Raw genomic sequence first — 24838 nt, 5'->3', positions numbered from 1 at the left:
CACACACACCCACCACTGTGGCATGAGACTGCCTGACCATGTGTCCACCTGAAGCTGGGATGGGTCCTCATCCCTGCATCCCACAGACAAAGAGGGAGGGAAGCTTGGGAAGTAGCAGGCAGCTTGACGGAGGGGTCCCAGAGGGGACGCAGCATCATATCGGGCTCGGGAGAGGGGCTAGGATCTCACAGAGCTACCAGCAGCTGGGCGCCTTGGGAGCACCAGGTGACTGAGCGCTGCGCCTGGGCATCTGCAGGTTTTTAACTGCTGCGGGTCTCAGGGTTTCTGTTGGCTATGCTGATGTCCCCAAATGCCTGTCCACGCTCCTGCCTGGGCATCCCTGCCTTTGTCTCCCTCCCTTCTGCTTCAGAGGCCAACCCCCCGAAGTGTCCTGCCGGAATGTCTGGGATCACAGTGCATTCTGGGGTCTTTGACACATGCCTGGACTCTGATGGAAGCTGCAGCTTCCTGTGGGGCCTTTGGTGGTTTCTTTCAGCCTCCCAGGAGACCAGGGGCTGTTAACGTGCCCTCCAGATGGGGAGTGATGTCTGACCAGCAGCTTCTCCACGGCCACCTAGACCTTCCTGGAGGGACAGTGACTGGAGCCTGAGTGAAACATCAGCGCAGTTTAGGTGTTAACTAGTTGATGTCTGTGTGTGTTGCAGAAGCCAAAGATGTTGACCAGAAAGATTAAGCTCTGGGATATAAACGCCCACATCACCTGCCGCCTCTGCAGCGGGTACCTCATCGACGCAACCACAGTGACTGAGTGTCTGCACACGTGTGAGTACCCCTGACAGTGCAGCCATTCCAGGTCTTTGGGGCGGGCAGCCCCTCTCTTCCTGGCAGGACACCTGCATTTTAGATTTTCAAGTGAAGTCCTCATATCTTTCAAACAGGATGCTGCTGGGTTGCTTCTCAGGACGGCTGCCTATTATACCTGTGGCTCTATACTCAGGCAGGACTGTTGGGAAGGGCAGTAGGATAGCTGGTGACCACTGAGGAGCAGTGCATTGACGTGACAGCCCAATGCACTTTTAATCCCATACCTCCCCCTTAGAAATATTTGCCAATTTTGATAGAATTTTTAGAGTAATTATACTAGAAACTGGTGGGTATAATTAGATAATTTTCATTGACTATTATCTGTGGTCTTTCAGGCCACATGCACACGCTGCAAACACTAGCACGCTGATTTTTCACAGCTCTTCAGCTGTCTACAGGGTCTCCTGGCCACGTCTTCCCCTCTGGCTGTGCCCCAAGCCTGTGGTGCCTGTGCCATCCGTTGGTCCCATTGATGAGTGAGGTGCGGAGTGGTTCCGTCCTCAGGGGCAGGAACTGTGGGGAGAGGCCAAGGGCCCATCTGAGGGGAGGAGGCCACAGCACTCAGCTCAAAGCAAGTCAGCGGTGTCCTCCTCAGCTGCTGCTGGGACTCAGAAGCCAGGTCGTGGGTCACATCTCCCTCGGGGCTCCTTTCTCACATGGAGCACTTTGGACAGTCTGCAGGAGCTGCTTGGTGAAGTACCTGGAGGAGAACAACACCTGCCCCACCTGCAGGATCGTGATCCATCAGAGCCACCCGCTGCAGTATATTGGGTGAGTGCCACGCGTTGTGGACAGCCGTGCTGGCTGCCAGGTGCTCAGATGCCAGACTGTGCAGTGGCCAGGGCTGTGCCCATGGACATCCATTGGTATGGGTCTGGATTACCAGGGAGACTTAGGCCAAGTGGAATTTCACAAATTTTAATAAACCGACTAACATTACATTTGAAGCAGAAGGCAGCCCCTGGGAGTAACTAGACCCTGGGCTGGGGTGGTTCAGAGAGGTACGGAGCCCGCCGGTGAAGCTTGCAGCATGTGGAATCTCCGATTTGGGGGGGCACTCTGAAGAAAGCAAAATGTTCCCACACCATGTGAGAGGAGCAGAGAGGTCTGAAAAGTTTTTAAGGAAAAAGGACATTTGTTTTTCACTTTATTTTTTTTTTAATTTTTTATTGGTGCACTGTATTCATATATCATAGTGGGATACAAAAAAACTTTTGTAGACATACATGCACACATCGCCCAGTCAGCCCCCACCCGATCCCACCCCATTCCCTCCCCATCCCTCCTTCCCATGCTTGGCTTAGTGGATGACATCTAGTATTATAGCAATTTATCCAAAATTAACAATGATAATCTCACATAACAGTTTCATTTGTCTGATACCAAGCTTTTGATGACTTAAAGATAACATTTCAATATTTCTTTTTGCTTTCTTTCTTACCAGAGAATATTTTTTTCTTTTCTTTTTTTTAGGTGAAACTATCATACATTTATTTATTTATTTCTCAGAAAAAAAATCTATCCTAATATGGAATATGGACTCTAGATACCCAAAACGATCTCGAAAAAGAACAAAGCTAGAAGATGTATATTTTCTGATTTCAAACCATATAAAGCTACAATAATTGAAACAGTGTAGTACTGTTCTAAAGGTAGATATATAAATCATTGGAGTTAAATAAAAGCCTAGAGATAAATTCTTCCCTATATTGTCAAGTTATTTTTGACAAGCTTTCCACGAATATTTGGTGGAGGAAATAATAATCTTTTAACTAAATATTGTTGAAAAATAATAATTACATGGAAAAGAATAAAATTGGACCCTTACCTAATCCCATATACAAATATTAACTCAAAATAGATAAAAGACCTAAATATAAATCTTAAGACTATAAACTTTTAGAAGAAAATCTGGGTCATAAAACCTCACAACATTGAAATTGGCAGTGATTTCTTGGATATGATTTCAATGGCATAGGCAACAGAAGAGTATACAAACTCCCTAAAAAATAAAAAAATATTGTATATCCAAAGACAATGTAAACAGAGTTAACAGTTACTAATAGAATGGGATAAAATATTTCCAAATGCTATATCTGAAGGTATATTAATATTCCAACTAGAAATCCTAAAAATTAGCAACAATAAAGGCAAACAATACCGTTAAAAGACTAACATAAATAATGAATCTCCACAGATAACCAATCTTAGTTGTCTGTTGGATGGAAAATCTTGTTTCTCTGGTTCTGGTGTGTGTTACCTATTTCTTCTTTGTAATTAATCTCTTTGAGTATTTTCTCTAGCACTGGTTTTGAAGACATAAATTCATTCAGTTTCTGTTTGTCATGGAAGCTTCTTATTTCCCCATTTAATTTGATAGAAAGTTTTGCTGGGTAGGAAATTTTTGGCTGGAAGTTGTTTTCTTTCAGAGTTTGGAATATGTTACTCCAAGCCCTTCTGGCTCTCATGACTTGGTTTGGGAAGTCTGGAGTGATTCTAATTGGTTTGCCTCTGAATGTCACTTGGCCCTTTGTTTTTGTTGCCTTTAAGATTCTCTGCTTGGCTTCCACATTGGTCATTTTGACAATTATGTGGCGTGGGGATCCTCTTCTCCGATCCTGTCTAAAGGGAGTTCTATAAGTTTCCTGGACCTGTGTATCGACCTCTTGCTCTATGTTTGGAAAATTTTCTGCTATTACTTTCTTGAAGAGATTGTTGATCCCTTTGGTTTCACTTTCTTTTCCCTCCTCTATTCCAATTATTCTTAGGTTAGCTCTCTTAAAATGGGCCCATATTTCTTCAGTGTCAGATTCCTGCTGTCGGATATTTTTTCCTAGATTAGAAACTATGCGTTCATTTTTGGATTGATCATCTTCTAAGAACGAGATTCTGTTCTCCATGTGGTCTAATCGGTTGTTTGTACTTTGAATTGATGCCTTTACTTCATTAATTGCATCCTTTATCTCTTTTTGGCTCTCTCTGAATTCTTTTCGAAACACCTCTATTATTTCTACAGTTATTTTCCTAATTTGATCTTCTAGAAATCTCTGAATTTCTGTTTTATCGGGTTCTGATGATATGGGGTTGTGGGCATTCATTGCTCCATTGTTATTCCTCTTTCCCATGATTTCGGAAGTTTGTGCCTTCTCTGGGTTCTTCCCTTGGGTCACTACGACTTCACTTAAGGTGCTCTGGATCTCGAGTCTGTGGTATCTCAGATCCCACTACTCCTTTATTGGGTTGTTTATCACAGAGTCTCAGACCCAGGGAGTCGATAGAGGCTGCTTTAGACTATGGGGGGTGCCAGGTTGGGCGTTCTCCTGTGGTATGATATCTCTGCCACCGCCACTCCCCCACTGGGTCAAGTCCCTGGGAGTGCAGTACTGGGATTTCTCCTCTGGGACCGCAGTTTGACTCACTGTTGTTGGGTGCGCCGATGGAGCTGTAGTGGACTCGGTGAAATCTGTTTTTTACTTTAAAGTGTGCAGTGTGTAACACAATTTTGAGGCTTGGCAGCCCAAGTCCCCAGGGAGCAGCACCCCTGGTTGCAGGTGGAAACTGCCAGTCCTCCAAGCCCTGCCAGTCTCCTGAGGCACCCCCAACTCCTGCCGCCTCCCCAGCTTGCCGTGCTGGCAGCGTGTCTCTGCGGGCCCGCTCTTTTGTCGAATCACCCTGGGAGGAGGCCCCGTGGACTGTACCCTGTAGATGGATGTCTGGAGATACCCAGCAGCTCTCGGTGCACAGTGCCCCCTACTCCTCTGCTCTGCCTATGCTCAGGAGGAATGTCTGTCCCAAGCAGCTTCTGTCTGGGCCCCTCTCCCCAGCTGCTAAGCCTGTGCCCCTTGTCTGACGATGTTCCACGCTGCGCTGCCAGGACCCAGCGTTGCTACTGGTGCCTCTCCTCCTGCCGCCTGGCTGTCCCTGAGCCTGGTGTCCTCTCAGGCATGGACTGGCCCTCCAGGCTCCGCTTCTGTGGGGTGCTGCCCTCTTTGGGCTCCTGGTTTTGCTTATTCTGTCTTGGAGAAATTCATTGTGTGCTGGACCCTGATTGTTGGCAGCCTCTGTGTCTGCTTTTTATCTTGGTGCAGTTTGCAGATCTGGGAGGGATGCCCCCGTGGGAACTGCTGAAGGCAGGAGGAAGCAAGAGATTTGGGCTGGTCAGGGGCAGGGTAAGGGGCTGCTGCCCCCTCTTCAGGATGCTAGGTTCAGCCCCTCCCCATGCGGGGGCAGGCTGAGACGAGGAGGGGCTGTCTTGGGAACGGCCCCACTGGGCTCTGTGGTTCTGGCCCCTGGGAGAACCTGGCCACATTGCTGGGGGACCCAGGTGTCCAGCTCTGCTGCAGCAGCTCAGCCCAGCGCGTCCTCATGGGTAGACGAGCTCCCCACGAGCGGGGTGGGGTACAGCAGGAAGCGTTGATAGCTCTGAGACCTGAGTGTGGTGTAGACTGCTTGTCTGTGTGGATGGTATTGAGGAAGGTCTGAGGAGCCTGTGTGCTCTGCCACCCCACAGAGGCTTCACAGCAGCGCGCCACCAGAGCACCCAGTGCTGGTGGGAACCCAGGCAGGTTTCACAGCACCCCGGCCACTGGGACTGAAGCGAGACTGGCTCCTGAGCAGCCGCTCTGTCTGAGCCTGGGCGAATGGATTTCTGTGAATTCAAGTATAATCATTTGTCAGTTATTTAGATATCATTACTATGGGCACACAAAGACTTTGTTTTTATAGAATGATGTCTGAGCCAAGCATGGTGGTACATGCCTATAATTCAAGTACCTGGGAGGCTACGACAGGAGAATCACAGGTCAAGGACAGCCTCGACAATGTAGTGAGACTCAGCAATCTAGTGAGACCCTATTTTAAAACAAAAAATAAAAAGGGCTTGGGGTAGAGCTCAGAGGTTGAATGCTGCTGGGTTCAATCCCTAGTACCACACACACACAAAAAAAAAAAAAAAAAATTTGTGAAAATTATAATTGACTTGAAAACTAAGAATTCTCTTTTCACCAGAAAAACAAAACAGTTATTTGAATATGATTCTAATTTGTGTTTTAGCGAACTCAAGTAGAAACTATATTTGAAATACTGTTCTTTTGTCCTAGAAACCTTTATTGGTAGATCAGGAGGACCACAAGCTGGCTGTCTTGCAGAGCCAGGCCCAGGGGAGGGCGGTGCCACGGAATGTGTGCTGCCCAAGGCCGGGCCTTGTGCTGACCTCACATTCCAGTGCGCTGGGCTCAGAAGGACTTGTTCATCCACTGTTAACATAAGCAGCAGGAACCTAAATTAAATGATGCCTTTTTAGGTTGTAGATACCTTTGGTAGCACAAACATCTTTTCATATGCAAACTAAAAGGGAAATCCCACCAAAGGCTCAGGTTGTGACTCAGGAGTTCAAGTTGCTGTGTGGAAATGTGGGGGTGTCACAGAGTTAACTGCTGGCTGACCCTGCTCTGCTCTCTCTGCAGCCATGACAGAACCATGCAGGACATCGTTTACAAGTTGGTGCCAGGCCTCCAGGAAGGTAAGTCTTCCAGGCACCAGCCAGCTCGGAGTGGGGCCTGTTCCTTGGGCGGCAGCCCCTCCCTCAGTAGCACCTGCCTTGGCCCCTGCTCCGTACTCACACTCCTCCTCGACTGCACAACCTTCACTCTAGGACAGGCAGACTCTTGAGTCCTGGGAAAAAGCAAAGAATGTTCCACATATGGTGCTCAGAAATATTTGCCACAGTGCTTTCAAGGCAGATGTGAGTTGAAGGGCTTCCTGCTGTGACCAAATCTAGCAGGTCCACAGGGTTCCTTGCCCCCCCCCCACATGGCACTTCTATGTCCCAGAGATGAGGATTCTTACAGTGCACAACCACAGTGCTTGTGTGCAGCATAGAAGAGCCAGGGATTCCTTGGTTTCAGATGTCGCCTCAGGTGATGTCTCTTATTATCTTGAGAGTGCCCAGCTTTCAGTTTTGTTTGTTTCCAGCTTGTGCAGTCAGGGTACACGTGAGGCCCATGTTTGGGACTGACCGTGGGTTTCCTGGGGCATCCCCAAGTCTGGTTTTGCAGAGAGCCTTCCTTGGCATCCTTGTACCTACAGGAGCTTGTAGGGCTGGAGGTGGACCTGCTGGCTCTGGACCGCTCAGAGTGGTCTACCACCTTGGGCAAGTGCTGTTTGGCCCCTGAGGTGAGTGGGCATGGCTCTGCCTTGAAATGGGGCAGGCAGAGTGGCACTTCCCAGGACCTATTTGTAGGGGACACTGAGGCCTTCGTCTCTCCTCTCAGCACAGGTTGCTGGCCGGCTCCCTAGCCGCTGCTGTGTCTTAGTCCATTCCATTCATTGCAGTTACTCTTTTTTTTTTTTTTTGGTGGTACTGGGGTGGAACCCAGGGGCCTTCCTACCTCCGGGCTATACTCCCAGACCTTTATTATATTTTATTTGGAAACAGGATCTCACTAAGTTGCTGAGAGCCTCACTAAGTAGGTGAGGCTGGCTTCGAACCCGTGCGATCCTGCTGTCACAGCCTCCCAAGCGCAGGGATTACAAACGTGCGCCACCGCGCCCGACCATTATCTTCTTTTGAAGCTGAACCTTCTCTCATCTGTGGCCAGTGAGCGTCTCGCATTGGAGGGGTCCCTGCGATGCCCCTGTCCCCGGCAGGAGGGCAGGCTTCTCACCACTGCAGGCTTGTGGTCTTGAAGCTCAGCACTGCTCCATCCGGGAGCTGTTGCTGGTGGATTAACAGTGCAGGGGGAGGGTGGAGGGTCATCCAGCCGGAGCCCTTGGCTTGCTCCGTGCACCTCTGCCCACCTGAACCGCACCCAACCCCCTGCAGCGTGGTCACCCTTGGCCCCACCTTGAAGTTGGAGAAGCAGAGGGTTGGGACTCAAGGGCTCTAAGCTCATACCTTCTGTACCTCGCACTGCCCACTGCCCAGCCACCTTCCTGCAGTGCCCTCAGAGGCTCTTCCCTGTTGAGGCAGATGTTCTGTTTCTAGGTTTCCCAAGCTTTCAGTCATTTGTTCCTTTGTATTTTTTTATTTTTTGCAGTACTAGGTATGGAACTCAGGGACGTTCTACCTCTAAGCTACACCCCCAGCCCTATTTTTAATTCTTTTTTATGAAACAGGGTCTCACTAAGTAGTTGAGTCTGGCCATAGACCTGTGATCCTCCATCTGAGCCTCCCGAGTACTGGGATTTCAGGCGTGTGTCCCTGTGCCCAGCTCATCGGTCTCTTTTTGGGTAGCCGGTTCTAACTTTGAAGCCCCTAACATCATGCTTGTTCTCTCGATGAAGCCTGTCTAGTTTGTCTTCCTTTGTCATGCTACTGGCTGAAGGCTCATTCCACAGACCAGAGCTTCTTCTTGGGCCTCTCTACACCCTGGACACATTTTAATCATGGTGGAGGGTGGCAAAACAGCATCAGCCTGAGGTCCTAGTTTCCTGCTTGGGAGAAGGTGCCAGCATGCCCCAAGCCCTCCCTTTCTCTGCCAGCGTCCTCCCCCAATCTGCCCATCACTTCCTCCCGCCCCTCTCACCAGCCCTCTCTGCTGACCCAGGGGCCTGTGCTTTAGTGTCTCGTGCGTCCTTGCACTGGCTGGAACAGGAGCCGTACATCACAGCCCACAGGCCAGCTCTGACCCATGCCTTCTTCATTGGCATCTGAGCACAGCGTCTCTTTTACATCATATACAGTTGGAAAAAGTGAAAGAGTATTTTGTGACGTGAAAATTGTGCATTTAATTTCATAGTTTTACTGGAACATAGCCACATTTGTTTAGGATGTGTTGTCTGTGTTCGCCCTTCAGTGGTGGCTAAGTACATGCAGTGACATGCTATGAGGTTCATGTGCCTGGCCATTGCTTAGCACACTGCAGGTCTCAGCAGCACACTTAGAATTTGACAGATTTTTGAGTGCCTGTATACCACTGTCAGGACTTTTTGTTATTAGCACTACACACCTATTGTGTTGAAACAAGGGAAGAAGAGAAAAGTGGGTCTTAAGTTTGAGCCATGTTACACACCTATCATGTTGGAACAAGAGAAAAGTGCACCTAAGCATGAGCCATGTTACACACCTCTTGTGTTGGAACAAGGAAAGAAAAGTTCACCTATTTTTTTTTTTTTTGTGGTACTGGGAATGGAACCCAGGGGCCTTCTACCTCCAGGCTACACCCTCAGACCTATTTAGTGTTTTTTATTTGGAAATGGTCTCACTAAGCTGCTGAGGCTGGCTTTGAACCTGTCATCCTCCTGTCTCAGCCTCCTAAGTACTAGAGTTAGAACTATGTGCCATCACACCCAATAACGAGACCCTATTTCAAAATAAAGAATAAAAAATAGGGCTGGGGTTGTAGCTTGGAGCTAGAATACCCCTGGGTTCGATCTCCAGTGCCACAAAAAAAAAAAAAAAAAGAAAAGAAAGAAAAACTAGGCTGGGGGTATAACTTGGAGGTAGAATGCCTCTGGGTTCAATCCTAGTACCAAAGAAAAAGTTGTAGAAGCTATTTCTTTGTTGATGGAGCCCTGTGCAACCTTCATCCCCCCAGGCTGCAGTGTCTTTGTGTTCACTTTGGCCCTGGTGGGAAAGCTTGCCGCCCTGGGCGGACTCCAGCCCAGCCCTTGTGTCAGGTGGGGCTGTGTCATGCTGTGCTAGCCTTGTTCCTGGTCTAGGCCCTAACCACTCAGCACCAGTCTGTGTGAGCAGTGGTGGATGCTTTTATTAGACTGTCCAGTTGGCCAAGTATTTTATCAAGAGTGGGATCTCAAATGCAAGAGGCATCACAATGCTTGACTTCAAACTATACTACAGAGCCAGAGTAATAAAAAACAGCATGGTATTGGTACAAAGCAGAAACCTACACCAAGGGAACAGAATAGAAGATTCATAAACCAATCCCCATACATACTGCCAATTGATTTTTGACAAAAGGACCAAAATCATATGCTGGAAAAAAAGCCTTTTCAACAAATAATGTTGGCAACACTGGTTAGCCATATGTGGAAAGATGGAAATAAATTCCACCTTTTTACCCTGCACAAGAGTCAGCTCAAGATGGATCAAAGACCTGGAAATTAGACCAGAGACTATGCAGTTACTAGAAGTGGGTATAGGAGTAATGCCCCCAGCATATAGGCACTGGTAGGAACTTTCTCAGTAAAACCCCGAGTACACAAGAAAGTAAAACGAGGAATAATAAGTGGAATTGCACTAAATTAAAGAACTGTGCAGTAAAGGAAACCATCAAGAACCTTAGGAGAGCCAAACCAATAGAAGAAAATTGCCAGCTACTCTGAGAGAGGACTAATTCCACCCGCCCCCCGGGTCTGGGGATGGAACCCAGGGGCATTCGACCTCTTAGCTACACCCCCAGCCCTATTTTTTTATTCTTTATTTTGAAACAGGGTCTCACTAAGTAGCTGAGACTGTCCGCGAACCACGAACCTCTGGTCTCAGCCTTCTGAAGGCTAGGATTACAAGTGTGTGCCACCACACCCAGCTTAGAGGACTAATATTTAGAATATACAAAGAGCTCAAACTTACCACTAAACATACAACCCAATCAGAAAATGGGCAAGTGAACTAAATAGACACTTCACAAAAGAAGAAATACAACCTGGGCATGATGGTGCACACTTGTAACCCCAGCACTCGGGAGGCTGAGACAGGAGGATCACAGTTCATGGACAGCCTCAGCTACTTAGTGAGGCCTTTTGCAACTCAGTGAGACCTTGTTGCAAAATAAAGAGTAAAAAACAGGGCTGGGGGTATAGTTCAGAGGTAGAATGCTCCTGGGTTCCCTCCCTAGTATCACAAAAAAAGATGAATAGATTACAAAATTATGTCATTTGCAGGAAAATGGATGGAACTGGAGAATATTATGCTAAGTGAGATTAGTCAGTCACAAAAAAATGAAAGGTTAGATGCTTGAAATTACACTGGGTAAATGACCCTTCTCTCATTCCGGGACAGCACCTGGGTTATATTTATCTTGCCTGTCCAGTCTGTTGGTATTAGATGGCAGAGGCCGCCTTGAGTACAGGGCTGAAGTTGTCAGGGGATTGCGGCCTCTGTGGGAGCTTCTGCCAAGACAGAGGAGGCCAACTCATGCTGCTGCCCCCTGAGCAGGGCCCAGCCCCTGCTGTTGTATTATTGGTTGAGTTTTAAAGAGTTACAGATATGTAATGCCTAAAATGATCCCAATTTAATGTTTGTGTATCTATGGATACCTGGTGTTAGTTGTTGTTATTTTTATTCTTCTCCATCCAGAGAGGTAGAAAGGAAAGGCATGGACACCAGACGGTGTGTGTGACCTGAGTCGCCCGTCTGCATGTTCCCCTTGTGTCCTCATGTGCTCACAGTGCCGGGTCACTGCCCGCTGAGGCCTCTCAGCACACCCCTCTAGCTGCCTCCTGGCTCCCCAGTGCTGGGCGCAGTGGCATGCGGGCGTGTTTCTCCACGCGACCCCTTGCTACACCTTCCTTCCCATATTGCCAGGCTTTGGGGTTGCATGTGGCAGGTCAGGGCTCATGGTCTGTAGAGAAAAATGCATGCACAGATAAACAACCTATCAAAGCATATATTGGTCAGCCACATGCAAATTATTTTTCATTGAGAGACTCACAGAATATTGATTTGAGCAATTCACTTTAAATATTCTTTGCTGCCTGTGTCCTGAGCAGTGGCCAGCTTCTTCTGCTCTGTCACTTGGGCCTAAGGGTTAGTCGTATGGATGGAGTTGGTGAGTGGCTTCCTCGTTCATAGAGCCAGTGGCTCCCTGGGACATCCTGGGAGGGCACCGGCCTGGTCCTGCTGCTTGGCCCTCTGGGCTCAGGTTGATAGCCTGGTCTAGTCCGCAGGGGCTGTGCACTGATCCCTCACGACCAGCTCAGCTGCCTGTCGGTCAGCCATCCAGGTAGAAGTCCTGGTAATGAGAGGAGGGCAGTTTTCTGATTGTCACTGTTTCCGGGTGGAAATTGCTCTGGGAGCTGGTGTGTTTGTTTCCTCCTGGTTCCTGCAGTGTGGCTGCTAGCCACCGATACCAGGGGCACTCGTGCCCAGGGCTGAGCGGACCCATGTGCTATGTTTTGCTCCTGAGCAGGGCTGCCCTGGGCATCTTGGGCAGGTGAGAGCCCCTCTGTGCTCTGTAGCAACCAGGCAACTCTGAGTACCACCGTCCAGGCTGCAGAGGTGATGGGACCCTGGGCAGGTATCTGGGCAGTTGGGCTGTCAGTGCAAGGGTGGCCCTGGGGCCCAGCTTACTGCAGCAGCCACAACTGAGGGGCCCCTGGAGCTACTTCTGGAGCCGCCTTTGCTCTCTGTGGGATAGCACGTGCTGTCGTGGGTAGTTAAGGGGCCTCTGACCCTGGCTGGCTGCAGCAGATCCTTGCACAGCGGGGTCATGGTTCCAGGGTGGACACTAAGGAGCCGGTCTGGCCTATGTGAACACACCACACTCATTTTCTTGTTAGTAGCAGCCTTTGGACTTTATAGCCCAAATCCACACTTCTTTCATGTGTTGTCTGTGAATGGCTTTACTATAATTTCTTCCTAGTAAAGATTAAAGGTTGTCTGTTTATTTTTAATAGCGGAAATGAGGAAGCAGAGGGAATTCTATCACAAGCTTGGCATGGAGGTGCCGGGCGACATCAAGGGGGAGGCATGCTCGGCAAAACAGCACTTAGACCCCCGGAATGGTGAGTAGCTCCCGGGGCCTGCTGTAAATTCAGGGCTGGCTTACCAGGTCTCTCGCAGAACTCACCTTGCCCCGAGCTTCACCTCACGGGCACTGGGATGGCTTTTCCTCACTACTGTGTATGCACAAGGTTTGGGCAGAAGTGCCAGGGGCTGGGTGAAGGAGGCCGGGAGGGGTGGAAAGAGAAATGGAAGGAGGCTTCCTAAGATTGTAACGTTGCTGACTTTACTGTGAAATGGCAAGCAGCTGCTTGTCGGGAAGTTAATCTGTGCGTGTCATACATTTATTCAAACCTTTGAGCCTAGTATTTTTCTGGTGAACTGCACAAGTCCCTGAGAAATCTCTAGGTTGTCTTGTGTATTCTTGACCACCCAAGAGCAAACAAGAGGATCCTGGACACTGCCACTGGAAAGCCAGCTGCTGGGGTCTGCAGGAAGCTGGGCCAGGCCTCCAGGCATGGGGGGCAGGTATCTGAGAAGCAAGGGATCCAGGCCTAACCCTGGTGGGGTCGTAAGGTTCCAGGGGCCAGGCTTTCTAGGGAGGAGGCTGCCGTGGTGAGGACAGGTGCTCCTGGACCTGTGTCTGCTCCTCCCCAGACGTCCGTGCTCCTCACACACACCCAAACCTGCTTCCCGGCAGCCGCGGGGTTATGACAGAGCAGAGCTGGTGTTGTGGCAGGTCTTTGCAGAAGGTTCAGTCCCACCATGCTCTTCTCGCCTGGCCCCAGGAAGTGAGTGTCGGTGGCATTTTGAGTATGCTGTGGGGTTTGAAAAGCAGCAGGGCATTGGGACTTCATACTCCTTAACATCCCTATCTGAAGTGCTTGAGTTTCAGATTTTTTTTCTCATTTCAGAATATTTGTTTATATATAATGAGATATCTGGGGGAGAGGCTCAAGTCTAACCATGAAATTCATTTGTCACACTTTCCCCTTATATAATACCTTCAGTGTAGGGCTTGACTGCAGCCAGTTACAGGGCAGGTGTGTAAGTTTCTACTGTCACTCAAAATGTTTTGGATTTTGGAGTATTTTGGATTTCAGGTTAGGGATACTCAACCTGTACAATATTTTCTCTTTGTGCTAACAGGTGAAACCAAAGCAGAGGACAGTTCAAACAAAGAGACGGCAGAAGAAAAGCAGGAAGAAGACAATGATTACCACCGGAGTGACGAGCAGGTGGGGCTCGCGTCTGTATTTCCGAGACGCCCCTTTATTTTGGTGGTAGTATTCTATACCATTCTGTGAATGCACAACAGAGACTGAAATGCCCATTGACTCCTTTTTTTCTTTTATTATTTTGTGGTACTGGGGATGGAACCCAGGGGCATTCTACACCCCCAGCCCTATTATTTTTATTCTTTATTTTGAAATGGTCTCACTGAGTTGCAAAGGGCCTAAGTAGCTGAGGCTGTTGTGAACTCGGGTTTACAAGTGTGCACCACCACACCTGGCTTCTTTTTTTTTTTAATTACCAAAGCAATGTGTACTGACTATAAAACATTGCAGGCCACCCTCAGTTTTGGTCTCTTCAACCCACCTTTATTGGTACCTCCTTTACATTGTGCTTTCTATGCCCATACACGTACTGTAGGAAGAAGTGGAGCCCAAGGCATGGTGAAGAAAGCAGGCACCTGCTGCTGAGGCCTGGCTCCTTTACACAGGGCCAAGTGAAAGGCTGTAACAGGTACCATACTTGATGGTGAAGCAGAATCACTGCTAAGATGAGTGTTGCCAGCTGTCACTCGGTGGTTTTGGAGCCCTGGCCCATGCAGTGGGGATACGGGAAGGAAGGTGTGAGCGTGGCAGAGGCCGTGTTCTCAGGTGACGTCTTACATACAACATAAGACAGCCAAAAAACGCTTAGACTTCATTTTTATCAGTGAGTAGATGTATGGAGTAGGGGTAGGTCACCAGCCAGAGAGCCCTTCATGATATCTGTGGAGGGAAAGGCAGGCTCAAGGGGTGGTCTACCCCAAGCTGACCTGTGGGGTGTGATCCCACAGCTGAGTGGAAGTGATCAGCTTCTGTGCAACCACAGGGTGAGTGTGCAAGGCAGTGTGGGGTCTCGACAGAAGCAGGGCTGGGCTTGGCTATTGCAGAAGACAAGGCTTCGCGTGAAGCAGAGAGCACCACAGAAAAAGGGAGGTCTCAGCCGGGCATGAGGGTGCGTGCTTGTCATCCCAGCATTCGGGAGGCTGAGACAAGAGGATCACGGTTTGCGACAGCCTCAGCTACTTAGTGAGGCCCTCCGCAACTTAGACCTTCTTTCAAATTAAAGAATAAAAAATAGGGCAAGGGGTGTAACTTAAAGGTCGAATGCCCCTGGGTTCTATCCCCAGTACTGCAAAAAAAAGGGGGAGGTCTGCTGGGCATGATGGCACACGCTTGTAATCCCTGCACTTGGGAGGCGGAGACAGGAGGATCACACAGGTTCAAAGCCAGCCTCTCTGGCTTAAGAGGCCCTGTTTCCAAATAAAAAAGATATAAAAGTAGGTCTGGGAGTGTAGCCCGGAGGTAGAAGGGTTTCCAGGAACCCCAGTACCACCACAAATATACAGAAAGGGAGGTCTGCAGGTGCATTGGCATGGCAGGGCCCTTTCTGCCTGTGAGGGGGCGGCTCTGACTGCACCCACGGGGCAGCAAGAGCAGTGGGTGTCTTCGAGCAGCCTTCACCCCTGTGCTGCTGCTTCTGAGTCTGAGCCACAGAGGCACTGTCGTGGATGCCTCAGATGATGCCATGTCTCCTGGGCCCTGCCTGGCTCCTGTACACCCACCAGCCTCTCTGGGCCAGCCACTGGGCTCTCTCAGTCTTGGAAGACCACCCTTGACTTGTGGTGTGCATGTATTTTTATGGATTGGAGTAGAAATGTACATAATATTTTTCTCCATTTAATCTTTGTTTTTCAGTTTAAGATGTCCACTGTTTAGCCAGGTGTAGTGGTGCATGCCTGCAACCCAAGTGGAAGGCTAAGACAGGAGGGTCACAGGTTTGAGCCCAGTCTCTGCAACTTAGCGAGGCCCTCAACAGCTTAGTGAGACCTTGTTTCAAACTAAAAAGTAAAATGGGGCTCAGGGTGTAGCTTAGAGGTAGATGCTTCTGGCTTCCATCCCCAGTACCACAAAAAAGCAAAAAAGCTTTTCATCGTTGACTGTTACTAATTTAATTTCTTTGAGCTCATGCGGCTCTCTCTGGCCTTTCAAGCCTGGGGCCTCTGCCTCTGTGCTCAAACCTCTTTACACCCTTGAGCCCTGTTTTCCTGAGTGTGGTGCTGACAGGTCCTCCCTGCAGCCTGTATTTCTGAAGAGGCTGTGGGGTCAGTGCCTCACTCTGCACGAGAAGCGTATTCTCAGATATCGAGGGAGTGGCCTGCTGTGGCTGCACGCTCATGGTGCTGCCTGGCACTCCCCTGGCACACACGGGCACCTTGTGCTGGCCTGCGGCGCTGCCTCCTCCGGTGTGCTTGCGTGGATGGTCCAGGTCAGGTCTGTTCTCCCTGTTGCTATTTATCATCATGCAGTGGGCAAGACTGGGTGGGGAAGTATGGGCTAGTGGGGTGTGGGCTCAGACCTATGTCTGGCTGGACGGCCCACTTTCCTGTGGCTCGTGCGCTGCTCTCTGCCTGCCCTGGCTGGGCTGTGCAGGCCAGGCGCGCGTGGCCTTGCGCAGCACGCTTAGTCGTGGCTCCGCCGTGCCGTGCACCCGGTGCGTGCGTGGAGCCCGTTGAGGTCTACACAGAGAACTCAGCCCACTCAGCACTGTGGTGACTGCTGTGTGTCCTAACTGGGGATTTGTTTGCATTTTCCTGCTGACTCTTGGAGCAGGTTTTGGTCTCCTCTCTCTCCTCTAGTACTTTGGCCTTTTTTCTTCTTTTTTTATTCTTCTAGTGACTGCTCTAAAAATTTCAAACACACTTACTTATGATTTGGGTACTAGGGATTGAACCCAGGGGCATTCCACCTCCAAGCTGCACTCCTAGACTTCTCTTTTGTGTGTGGTACTGGGGATGGAACCCAGGGGGGTTCTACCTCTGAGCCACACCTCCAGCCCTATTTTTTATTCTTTACTTTGAAACAGGGTCTTACTAAGTTGCAGAGGGCCTCAGTAAGTAGCTGAGGCTGGTCATGCATCTACAAGCCTCCTATCTTAGCCTCCCAAATACTGGGATTACAATGTGTGCCACCACACCCAGCTTATTTTTTAATTTGAAACAGATCAGTCAGGCATGGTGGTGTTGCCTGTAATCCCAATATTTGGAAAGCTGAGACAGGAGGATTGCAGATTCTAGAACAGCCTCAGCTGATTAACCTAGTGAGACCGTTTCAAAATAAAAATAAAAATAGGGCCAGGGGAATAGCTCAGAGGTAGAATGCCCCTGAGTTTAATCCTCAGTAACACAAAATCTCACTAAATTGCTGAAACTACCCTCAAACCTGGGATCCTCCTGTTCCAACCTTCCAGGTATTAGTTTACAAGTATTTTGCTACCACATATGGCTATTTTTTTTTCCCCCAGTACTGGGCATAGAACCCAAGGGCATTCTACCTCTGAGCTATACCCCAGCCCTATTTATTTATTTTTAATTTTATTTATTTTTTCTTTTTGGTGGCACTGGGGTTTCTGGAAACCCTTCTACCTCCAGGCTACACTCCCAGACACCTATTTTTTATATTTTTATTTGGAAACAGGGTCTCTTAAGCCAGCGAGGCTGGCTTTGAACCTGCGTAATCCTCCTGTCTCTGCCTCTCAAGCGTGGGGTTATATTTTATTTTGAAAAAGGATCTCATTAATATTTGGCTGGAAGTTGTTTTCTTTCAGAGTTTGGAATATGTTACTCCAAGCCCTTCTGGCTTTCATGACTTGGTTTGGGAAGTCTGGAGTGATTCTACTTGGTTTGCCTCTGAATGTCATTTGGCCTTTTGTTTTTGTTGCCTTTAAGATTCTCTGCTTGGCTTCCACATTGGTCATTTTGACAATTATGTGGCATGGGGAACCTCTTCTCTGATCCTGTCTCAAGGGAGTTCTGTAAGTTTCCTGGACCTGTGTATCGACCTCTTGCTCTATGTTTGGAAATTTTTCTGCTATTATTTATTTGAAGAGATTATTGGTCTCTTTGGTTTCACCTTCTTTTCCCTCCTCTATTCCGATTATTCTTAGGTTAGCTCTCTTAAAATGGGCCCATATTTCTTCAATGTCAGATTCCTGCTATCTGATTTTTTTTCTAAGTTATAAATTATGCATTCATTTTTGGAGTGATCATCTTCTAGGAGCGAGATTCTATTCTCCATGTGGTCTAATCGATTGTTTATGGTTTGAATTGATTGATGCCTTTATTTCAATGATTGCATCCTTTATTTCTTATAAACTCTCTAAATTTTTTTCGAAGGTCCTGTATTATTTCTACAGTTATATTCCTGATTTGATCTTCTGGAGATCTCTGAATTTCTGTGTTATCAGGTTATGATATTGTGAGGTTGTGGGCATTCATTGCTCCATTGTTATTCTTCTTTCTCATGATTTCAGAAGTTTGTGCCTTCTCTGGGTTCTTCCCTGGCTCATCACGACTTCACTTAGGGTGCTCTGGATCTCGAGTTTGTAGTCATCTCAGCCACCACTACTCCTTTACTGGGTTGTATCGCAAAGTCTCAGACCCAGGGAGTTAATCAAGGCTGTGCAAGACCGTGGGGGTACCAGACTGGGCGTTTTCCCACGGGAAGCTGCGACTAGGGTGTGGTATCTTTGCCACCGCTACTCTTTCACTGGGTTGGACTGCAAAATCTCAGACCCAGGGAGATTATCAAAGCTGCGCAAGTCCCTGGGGGTACAGTGCTGAGATTTCTCCTGCAGGGGCCGCTATTTCACTTACAGTTATTGTGCGTGCTGATCTGGAGCCCTTGCAGGCATGGGAATTCTTAGAGCCCAGGAGCCCAGCTGTGGGGGTGTGGGGGTGGGTCAGCCAGTGTGGTGGAGGGGAGCTCTGCTGCCTCATTCCAGCCCCCAGTGTGTGTGTTTTGTTTTTCAAACGGGGTCTCACTAGATTGCTAAGAGTCTCACTAAGTTGCTGAGGCTGGCTTTGAACCTATAATTTTCCTATCTTACCCTCACAAGTACTGAGATTACAGGAGTGTGTCACCATCCCTGGCTGTTGATTTTATTTTTATGTATTTGATTGTTGTGTATGTGTATGTGTGAGACTGAACCCAGTTTTATTCATTTTGAAACAATGTCTGGATCAGCAAGGCCTGGGATTTGCAGTCTACTCTGAGTGCTCTCAGCTGCCATCAGGGGTCATTTTCAGATCAAGGTACTGGGTTGCACAGGGTTTCTAAGCTGAGAGACCCTCTGGCAGGAGAGATCCTGCCAGAGAATGCTGAGGTGCAGTCTAACCTGTGTGTGCACATACCCAGAAAGTCCATGAGAACTTGCAAATAAAAACCTCTGTGAACTTCCCAGGCTTGCTGCACAGCTCTCCACACGCCAGTTGACTCAAGCCCAGGCTCAGCAGCAGGTGGTGGACACACACAGAGTTGTCCTATCTGTGTGAGTAATACACACACCAGGACATGAGACCACCCTGACACTGCTCTGATCATACAAAGGCCAGACTGTGTGTGTGTGCGCGCGTGTGTGTATGCATGTGTGTGTGCGAGGAATTCACACGCCAGGATGTGAGACTGCCCTGACCATACAAAGGCCAGACTGTGTGTGGTCCCTGCTCTCCGGGACCCTCTAGTCGGTTTGGGCCCTCTGCCCTTGGACTTCTGCCTGCTCATACAAAGGCCAGACTGTGCTGTGGTCCTTTGCCCTTGGACTTCTGCCTGCTCTCCAGGACCCTCTAGTCAGGCGTGTTTCTTCTCTTTTATTCATTGACTTGCTTCTTGAATCCAGACTCTGTCTGGTCATTTCAGGGATGCTCTAATCTTGTCCAGTGCAGCCCACTCCTTGCCCTGGAGCTCCTGTCACATGCTAGCTGGGCACATGGTCTGTGTGCCTTTCTCTTGGCATCCTCCTTCTGTAGTTTTAGTTGGTATCTGTGTATTTCTTGTGGATAATTTCCTCAAACAACTTTTCAGAAAATTAGTCTGTCTACACTGTGACTGACCTGTGGTTCAGCTACTCAACTAAATTTTTGGTTTCAGTGAATATATTTAATTCTTATAAGTTACATTGGGTTATCTTTTATGCCTGCCTTTACTTGGTGTCTTACATTTTTAATTCTCTTTTGAAACTCATAATTTTAGGTTTAGCGCCCTTGTTAACTCTTCTGAATTCTCGGGGCCCAAGTGTGCTGTTGGTGTGGTAGCTGCCAGAGGCCTGTCTGCTGGTGTACCGCTGCTGTGCCTGTGGAGGGGCTTCCAGCAGCCCTGGAGGAGGTTGCAGGACGCCCTGGCTATTGGGGATCTCTGCTGAGTATGTGCCTTTCTCCTCAGGTGAGCATCTGTCTGGAATGCAACAGCAGCAAACTGAGGGGTTTGAAGCGGAAGTGGATCCGCTGCTCGGCCCAGGCAACAGTCCTACATCTGAAGAAGTTCATCGCCAAAAAGCTCAACCTTTCCTCTTTCAATGAGGTAACCACCGAACCAAAGCAGAAATGACAGCGAGTGATTGCTCACTTGTAAAAGAGATCCTCCTAAAGTTTCTTGATGCTGCCCCCCACAACCTTGGAGGTTTTAATCAGAAAAGGATCTCATTTGCTTTTCTTGCCCTACCAGGTAATATGTTAGGAAGGAACAATGAAGACTGTGAAAATCCCAGAGAATATATTATTTTAAAATAGGTTAAGCCAGATGAGGTGGTGCACACTTGTAATCCCTGCGTTTGGGAGGCTGAGGCAGGAGGATCACACAGGTTTGAAGTCAGCCTCAGCAACTTAGTGAGACTCTGTTTTCAAATAAAATATAAAATTGGTCTAGGAGTATAGCCAGAGGTAGAAAAGCCCCTGGGTTCCACCCCCAGTACCACCAAAAAAAAAAAAAAAAATAGGGAGGTGTGTGTGCAGAGGTGGGAGCTGCTGCAGGAGTGGCTCTGCTGGGTCCCCAGCCGGAGTCTGTGGTTTGAGTTGTAACTTCACAAGGTCCCTCATGCTGAGTGGAAAGTGGACTATGGAGTGCAGACACAGAAACGGGAGAGGCTGCCGCTGAGGTCAGGAGAAGGGTCAGGGTATTACAGTGGACATGGAGGTGGGCGGCTCACGACGCTGGCCCAGTACATGAGCTGCGTCCCTCTGGAACCTTCAGGTGCCCCCTTACTTGCAAAAGGAGTCTTTGCAGTTGTCCTTTGTGAGCATGAGGTGGAGGAGGTGCGACAGAGGAGGCTGGGGGGAGGGTAGAGATGGGAGCCAGTCACGCCCACCGGAGTGGGGAGGGCAGCAGGGGTCACCTTCCACGTGAGGGCCATAGCTCCACAGTGCAGGATGGGCTCGCGCCTTGCGGCCCGTGAGGCACAGCCTGCCACGCCTGGTGTCAGCATCCCAGACTCCTATGTGCGTCAGGGCTCGGGAACAACTGCCCAGTAGGGGCAGCAAGGGCTGGCAGTGCAGGACTGAGGCACCTGACTGCAGCCTCCTGGAGCCCACAGGAGAAGGGAGCTGATGGGATGAGGGTGGGAAGAAGGGAGGAAGTAGGAAATGGCTTTTGCTGAGTTTCTGCAGTGTTTTCCTTTTCTGGGTAGAAGCAGAGCATGGCTGGATGCTGGCCTGGACGGGAGATGCTTTGGCTTCCTGTGCAGGTGGAAAGACTGAGCTCCCATGAGGGGAGGCTAAGGAGAGGCCACCTCACAGGCAGGGAAGGGAGTAGCTCTGCTCTGGCCTCAGAGCTCCAGGACCCCTGCAGTCCACTGAGCCGAGAGCCACTGGGCCTGCCGCAGCGCCAAGAGCCACACTGAGCCTCAGGAGCCAGATCACTCTCGTTTAGCAGATGGCTCTGTCTGCAGGCACCGCATCTCCAGCTGGCCTTTTGGGAGAAGCTGGGAGACCCTCTGGGTCATCACCCTACTCACTCAGGCAGTGCAGGTGGAGACATGGTAGACAGCCCCCACGCCTGCTGTGCTCCTGCCCTGAGTTCTAGCAGCCAGCGCTGGGAGCTGAGGCAACTCAGCTCAGCCAGTGTCCTCGCATGTGGGAAGGAATCTGGCTCTGGACAGCAGTTGGCGGGCTCTTTTATACTCTGTGGGTGCATTACAATGGCACATCATAGACTCAAGTGATACGTTAATATGCACACAAAGAAAGCACTTTGTGCGTTTCCCTCCACACCCCCTGGACAGGTTCTTACAAGACAGGCTGGGCGCACCCAGGGAGGTGGGTGTGGGTGCTGGGCTGGGCTGGGGGAGGTGAACGGGAGCTGTTCCCCTGGTGATCAGTTTGAGGCGAACCTAAAGCTGCTTCATTGGCAAAGTTTTTTAATCAGAGAAAAATACTGGAGCCCATTTCCCTCTGTAATGAGAGGAAAAATGGCCAGTATGTGGACTGCCAGGAGACAGGGCGCCTTGGATAAAGCAGCTGGCAGTGTAGCCCCAGGGGGTGGAGAACAAAGCCCTTGTTCTGGGTGTAGACACAGCGTTCTTGGCCTCTAGGACACCCCGTCCCTGTACTGTCCAGGTTCCTCCGTGCACCCTGTGGCGGACTGAACCGTCCAAGGCCCTTGGGACCAGAAACTCAGGTGCCACCATGTCCAGTTCCTTGGCGCGCCGAGGCAGGGACCGTGATGGTGTGGTGAGGCCCAGGAGAAGGGCCTCCGCAGAGAAGCATTGAGCCTGGCAGGGCATGGCATGTACGTGGGGCTAGAGGCGCTGGCCAGGGCCCCCCAGGGACTGAACCTTGAGGGCCACCTTTGCCTATAGCCTTAGGGCAGTCAGATCCTACAGGGGCAATTCTTATGCGTCCAACTTGTATTTGCACTAAGTTTTTGTTTTGGCTGAGGGAGGAATAAATGGATGAACAAAGCAACCTCTGCTTCCTGGACGCTCCTCCCACACAGTCAGGGCAGGACACATACAGAGATGCCTAGAGGTCATGTTCTTTTACATGTCCTCACTGGCACAAGTCCCAGCATGGACTGAGTGTGTCCCCTAACCGAGCCCCTTCTTCCGCCAGCTGGACATTTTATGCAACGAGGAGATCCTGGGCAAGGACCACACCCTCAAGTTCGTGGTGGTCACAAGGTGGAGATTCAAGGTGAGCCCGTGCTCGTGCTGTTTTGCCTGGTGTCCCGACTGCTGCACGGCACTCTTGCTGTACCTGTCCCGCCTGAGCTTGAGCTCACAGCTCGTCACAGACCTTGCTGTGGAGCAGTTGTCTTTCTGGAATCATCCACCCCAGCCAGGCTCCCTCAGGTGCAGGTCTTCACCCCTCCTGGTCCAAGGGACCAAATGCCGGGGGGACGGGAGGCAGTGGCCACTGTAGTCAGAGCAAACCCTCGGACGTTTGGGTACCTTCTGCAGCAGGGAGCCAGGAGCTGTCCCTGTCCTGAACCACAGACAGCTCCTCCCCGGCTGAGCTGATGCCTCGGGAGAAGGGAAAGAGTCAGCCAGGCTCACCAGGGCTGTGGCTCACCAGCAGGAGGGACAGGAAGGCGTGGGCTGAGGAGCGGGCAGCCTGGCCGGGCATGTGGCTGAGTTCCACACAGGTGGCCACTGGGTCACCTGGGGCCAAGGAGATGGTGCTTGCTTCTGCAACCGTTGGCCTCTGTCCCACATCACCTAGGACCAGGAGGAGTCCGGCGAGGCGCTGCCGTGGGTCGCACTGTTTCTGGCACACAGCCTGGCGCCTGCCTTGCACAGAGGCAGTATCCAGTCCCTCCCTTGACGGCTGCGAGCCTCTTATGTCCTTGTCTTGCAGAAGGCACCTCTCCTGCTGCACTACAGACCCAAGATGGACTTGCTGTGAGCCTGGCACCCAGACTGGCCCCGCACCTGGGGCTCCACGTGGCCGTCCATGGCAACCGCACAGCAGAGCCTTGCCTGTGGGTGCCAGCGGACCAGACTTCTGAACAGAGTATTTATAACTTTTGTATGAGAGAATCCACACCCAACAAGACACTACCAGCACGCGTTTACAGGGGATGGAGACACTTCGCGGTTTCGTGTAGCCGAACGTGCTCGTCTGCTCCGGCTCTCAGGCCAGAGGACCAAGGGTGGAGCAGCACCTCCGGCTCCGGCCCTTTGCTTGCTTTCCAGGCCTTGGAAACCTGAGTTTGTTTCAGTCCAGTCATGGATTGATTTCATGATAAGCCTCAAAAATATTGTACTTTTATTGAGTCCTTCCTAAGTTATTGAGAAAGTCTTTTCACGGTAAATGATATTTATGTTGTCTTTAGCTTTCTGAAGACTTAGAAGATATATAAAAATTTAATTTAAAAGCATACCAAAAGAGGCTTGCATTAATACGATGATTTAGCCATGGTGTTTAATTCTCTGCCTTGTAAAGCACAGCAGAGGCACGGCTCCCGAACTTCTCAGCCTTGAGCTGCATGTGCCTGGGCTGGCCAGCGCAGGCCAGGGGCCGGCTCCCGTCAACCCAGACTTCACGCTGCAACTCCAGCACTCAGCAGGGTAGACCAGAGGTGGTTTGGCCAGCTTAGCGCTGGCTTGCAAAACAATTCTTGGGTTTAAAAATTGTTTTTATTTGGAAGGGCACAAATGGTTTGTGCAGTCGTTCAGTTTTCTACTTTTCCCTTCTCATTTGATTTGCTCAGGAGAGCAGTGGGGTTGCTGGGTGCTCATCAGTGGCGGGACTGCCGGGAGGCCTGCCGTCGTTCCCATGTCCAGGCGCACTGGCAGGGCCCATGTTTCAGCTCTGTCCTCTGGGTGGAGATGCCTATGCTTTGTGTCCCCTGTTCATGGAAGGTGACTTGAGAGCGTGGCCAGGTGGGCTCAGCCGTGTGCGGGGCACGGCTCTGCCGGCAGAAAGACTTTAGTCACAGGCAGGATGCTCTCTTGACCTCCTTCCTCCCAGGCGTGATATTTTTGTCCAGTTAGAGAATAACTCCTTCCCAGCACTAAACACAGAGACGGGTGGACGCGAGGCTGGGCGGGCAGCTGTCTCTGCAGCCACAGTGCTGGCCTGGAGCCCCTGGAGCCCGTTCCTTCTCAGTGAGCTCTGGGGCCCTCGGCCCCTCATCCCTCCTGGGCCCTGCAGGGTAAGTGAGGGCCGCTGTCTGAGCCATCACCCCCTCCAGGTTGGACCAGGGTCTCCCATGCCCCAGAGGTCGTTTCCCACGAGTCCTCGCCCGAGCAGCTGGATTTCCCTTGGATTTGCTTTTGGAAAGACATGGTTGGGCTCGTTGACGTCCAGGCTTATATTCTTCCGCTTCCTGTTTCACATACACAAAA

General features: G+C 50.1%; 1 protein-coding gene across 1 annotated transcript; it reads left to right on the top strand.

The window, feature by feature from the left end:
- Positions 1-674: 674 nt before the first annotated feature.
- PCGF3 (polycomb group ring finger 3) lies at positions 675-23393 on the top strand (the record flags this gene model as incomplete). The annotated part of the gene is made up of 8 exons (XM_080697671.1): positions 675-783; positions 1500-1596; positions 6291-6346; positions 12403-12510; positions 13598-13686; positions 19939-20076; positions 22602-22682; positions 23346-23393. 8 exons carry the CDS (start codon positions 675-677, stop codon positions 23391-23393), a joined length of 726 nt encoding a protein of 241 aa, XP_080553797.1.
- Positions 23394-24838: the final 1445 nt, after the last annotated feature.

Source organism: Muscardinus avellanarius (assembly GCF_963383645.1).
Source record: "Muscardinus avellanarius genome assembly, chromosome: 6".
NCBI classification, from domain to species: Eukaryota; Metazoa; Chordata; class Mammalia; order Rodentia; family Gliridae; genus Muscardinus; species Muscardinus avellanarius.
The sequence above is the reverse complement of the archived record's forward strand: the minus strand, read 5'-3'. Positions and strand labels throughout refer to the sequence as shown.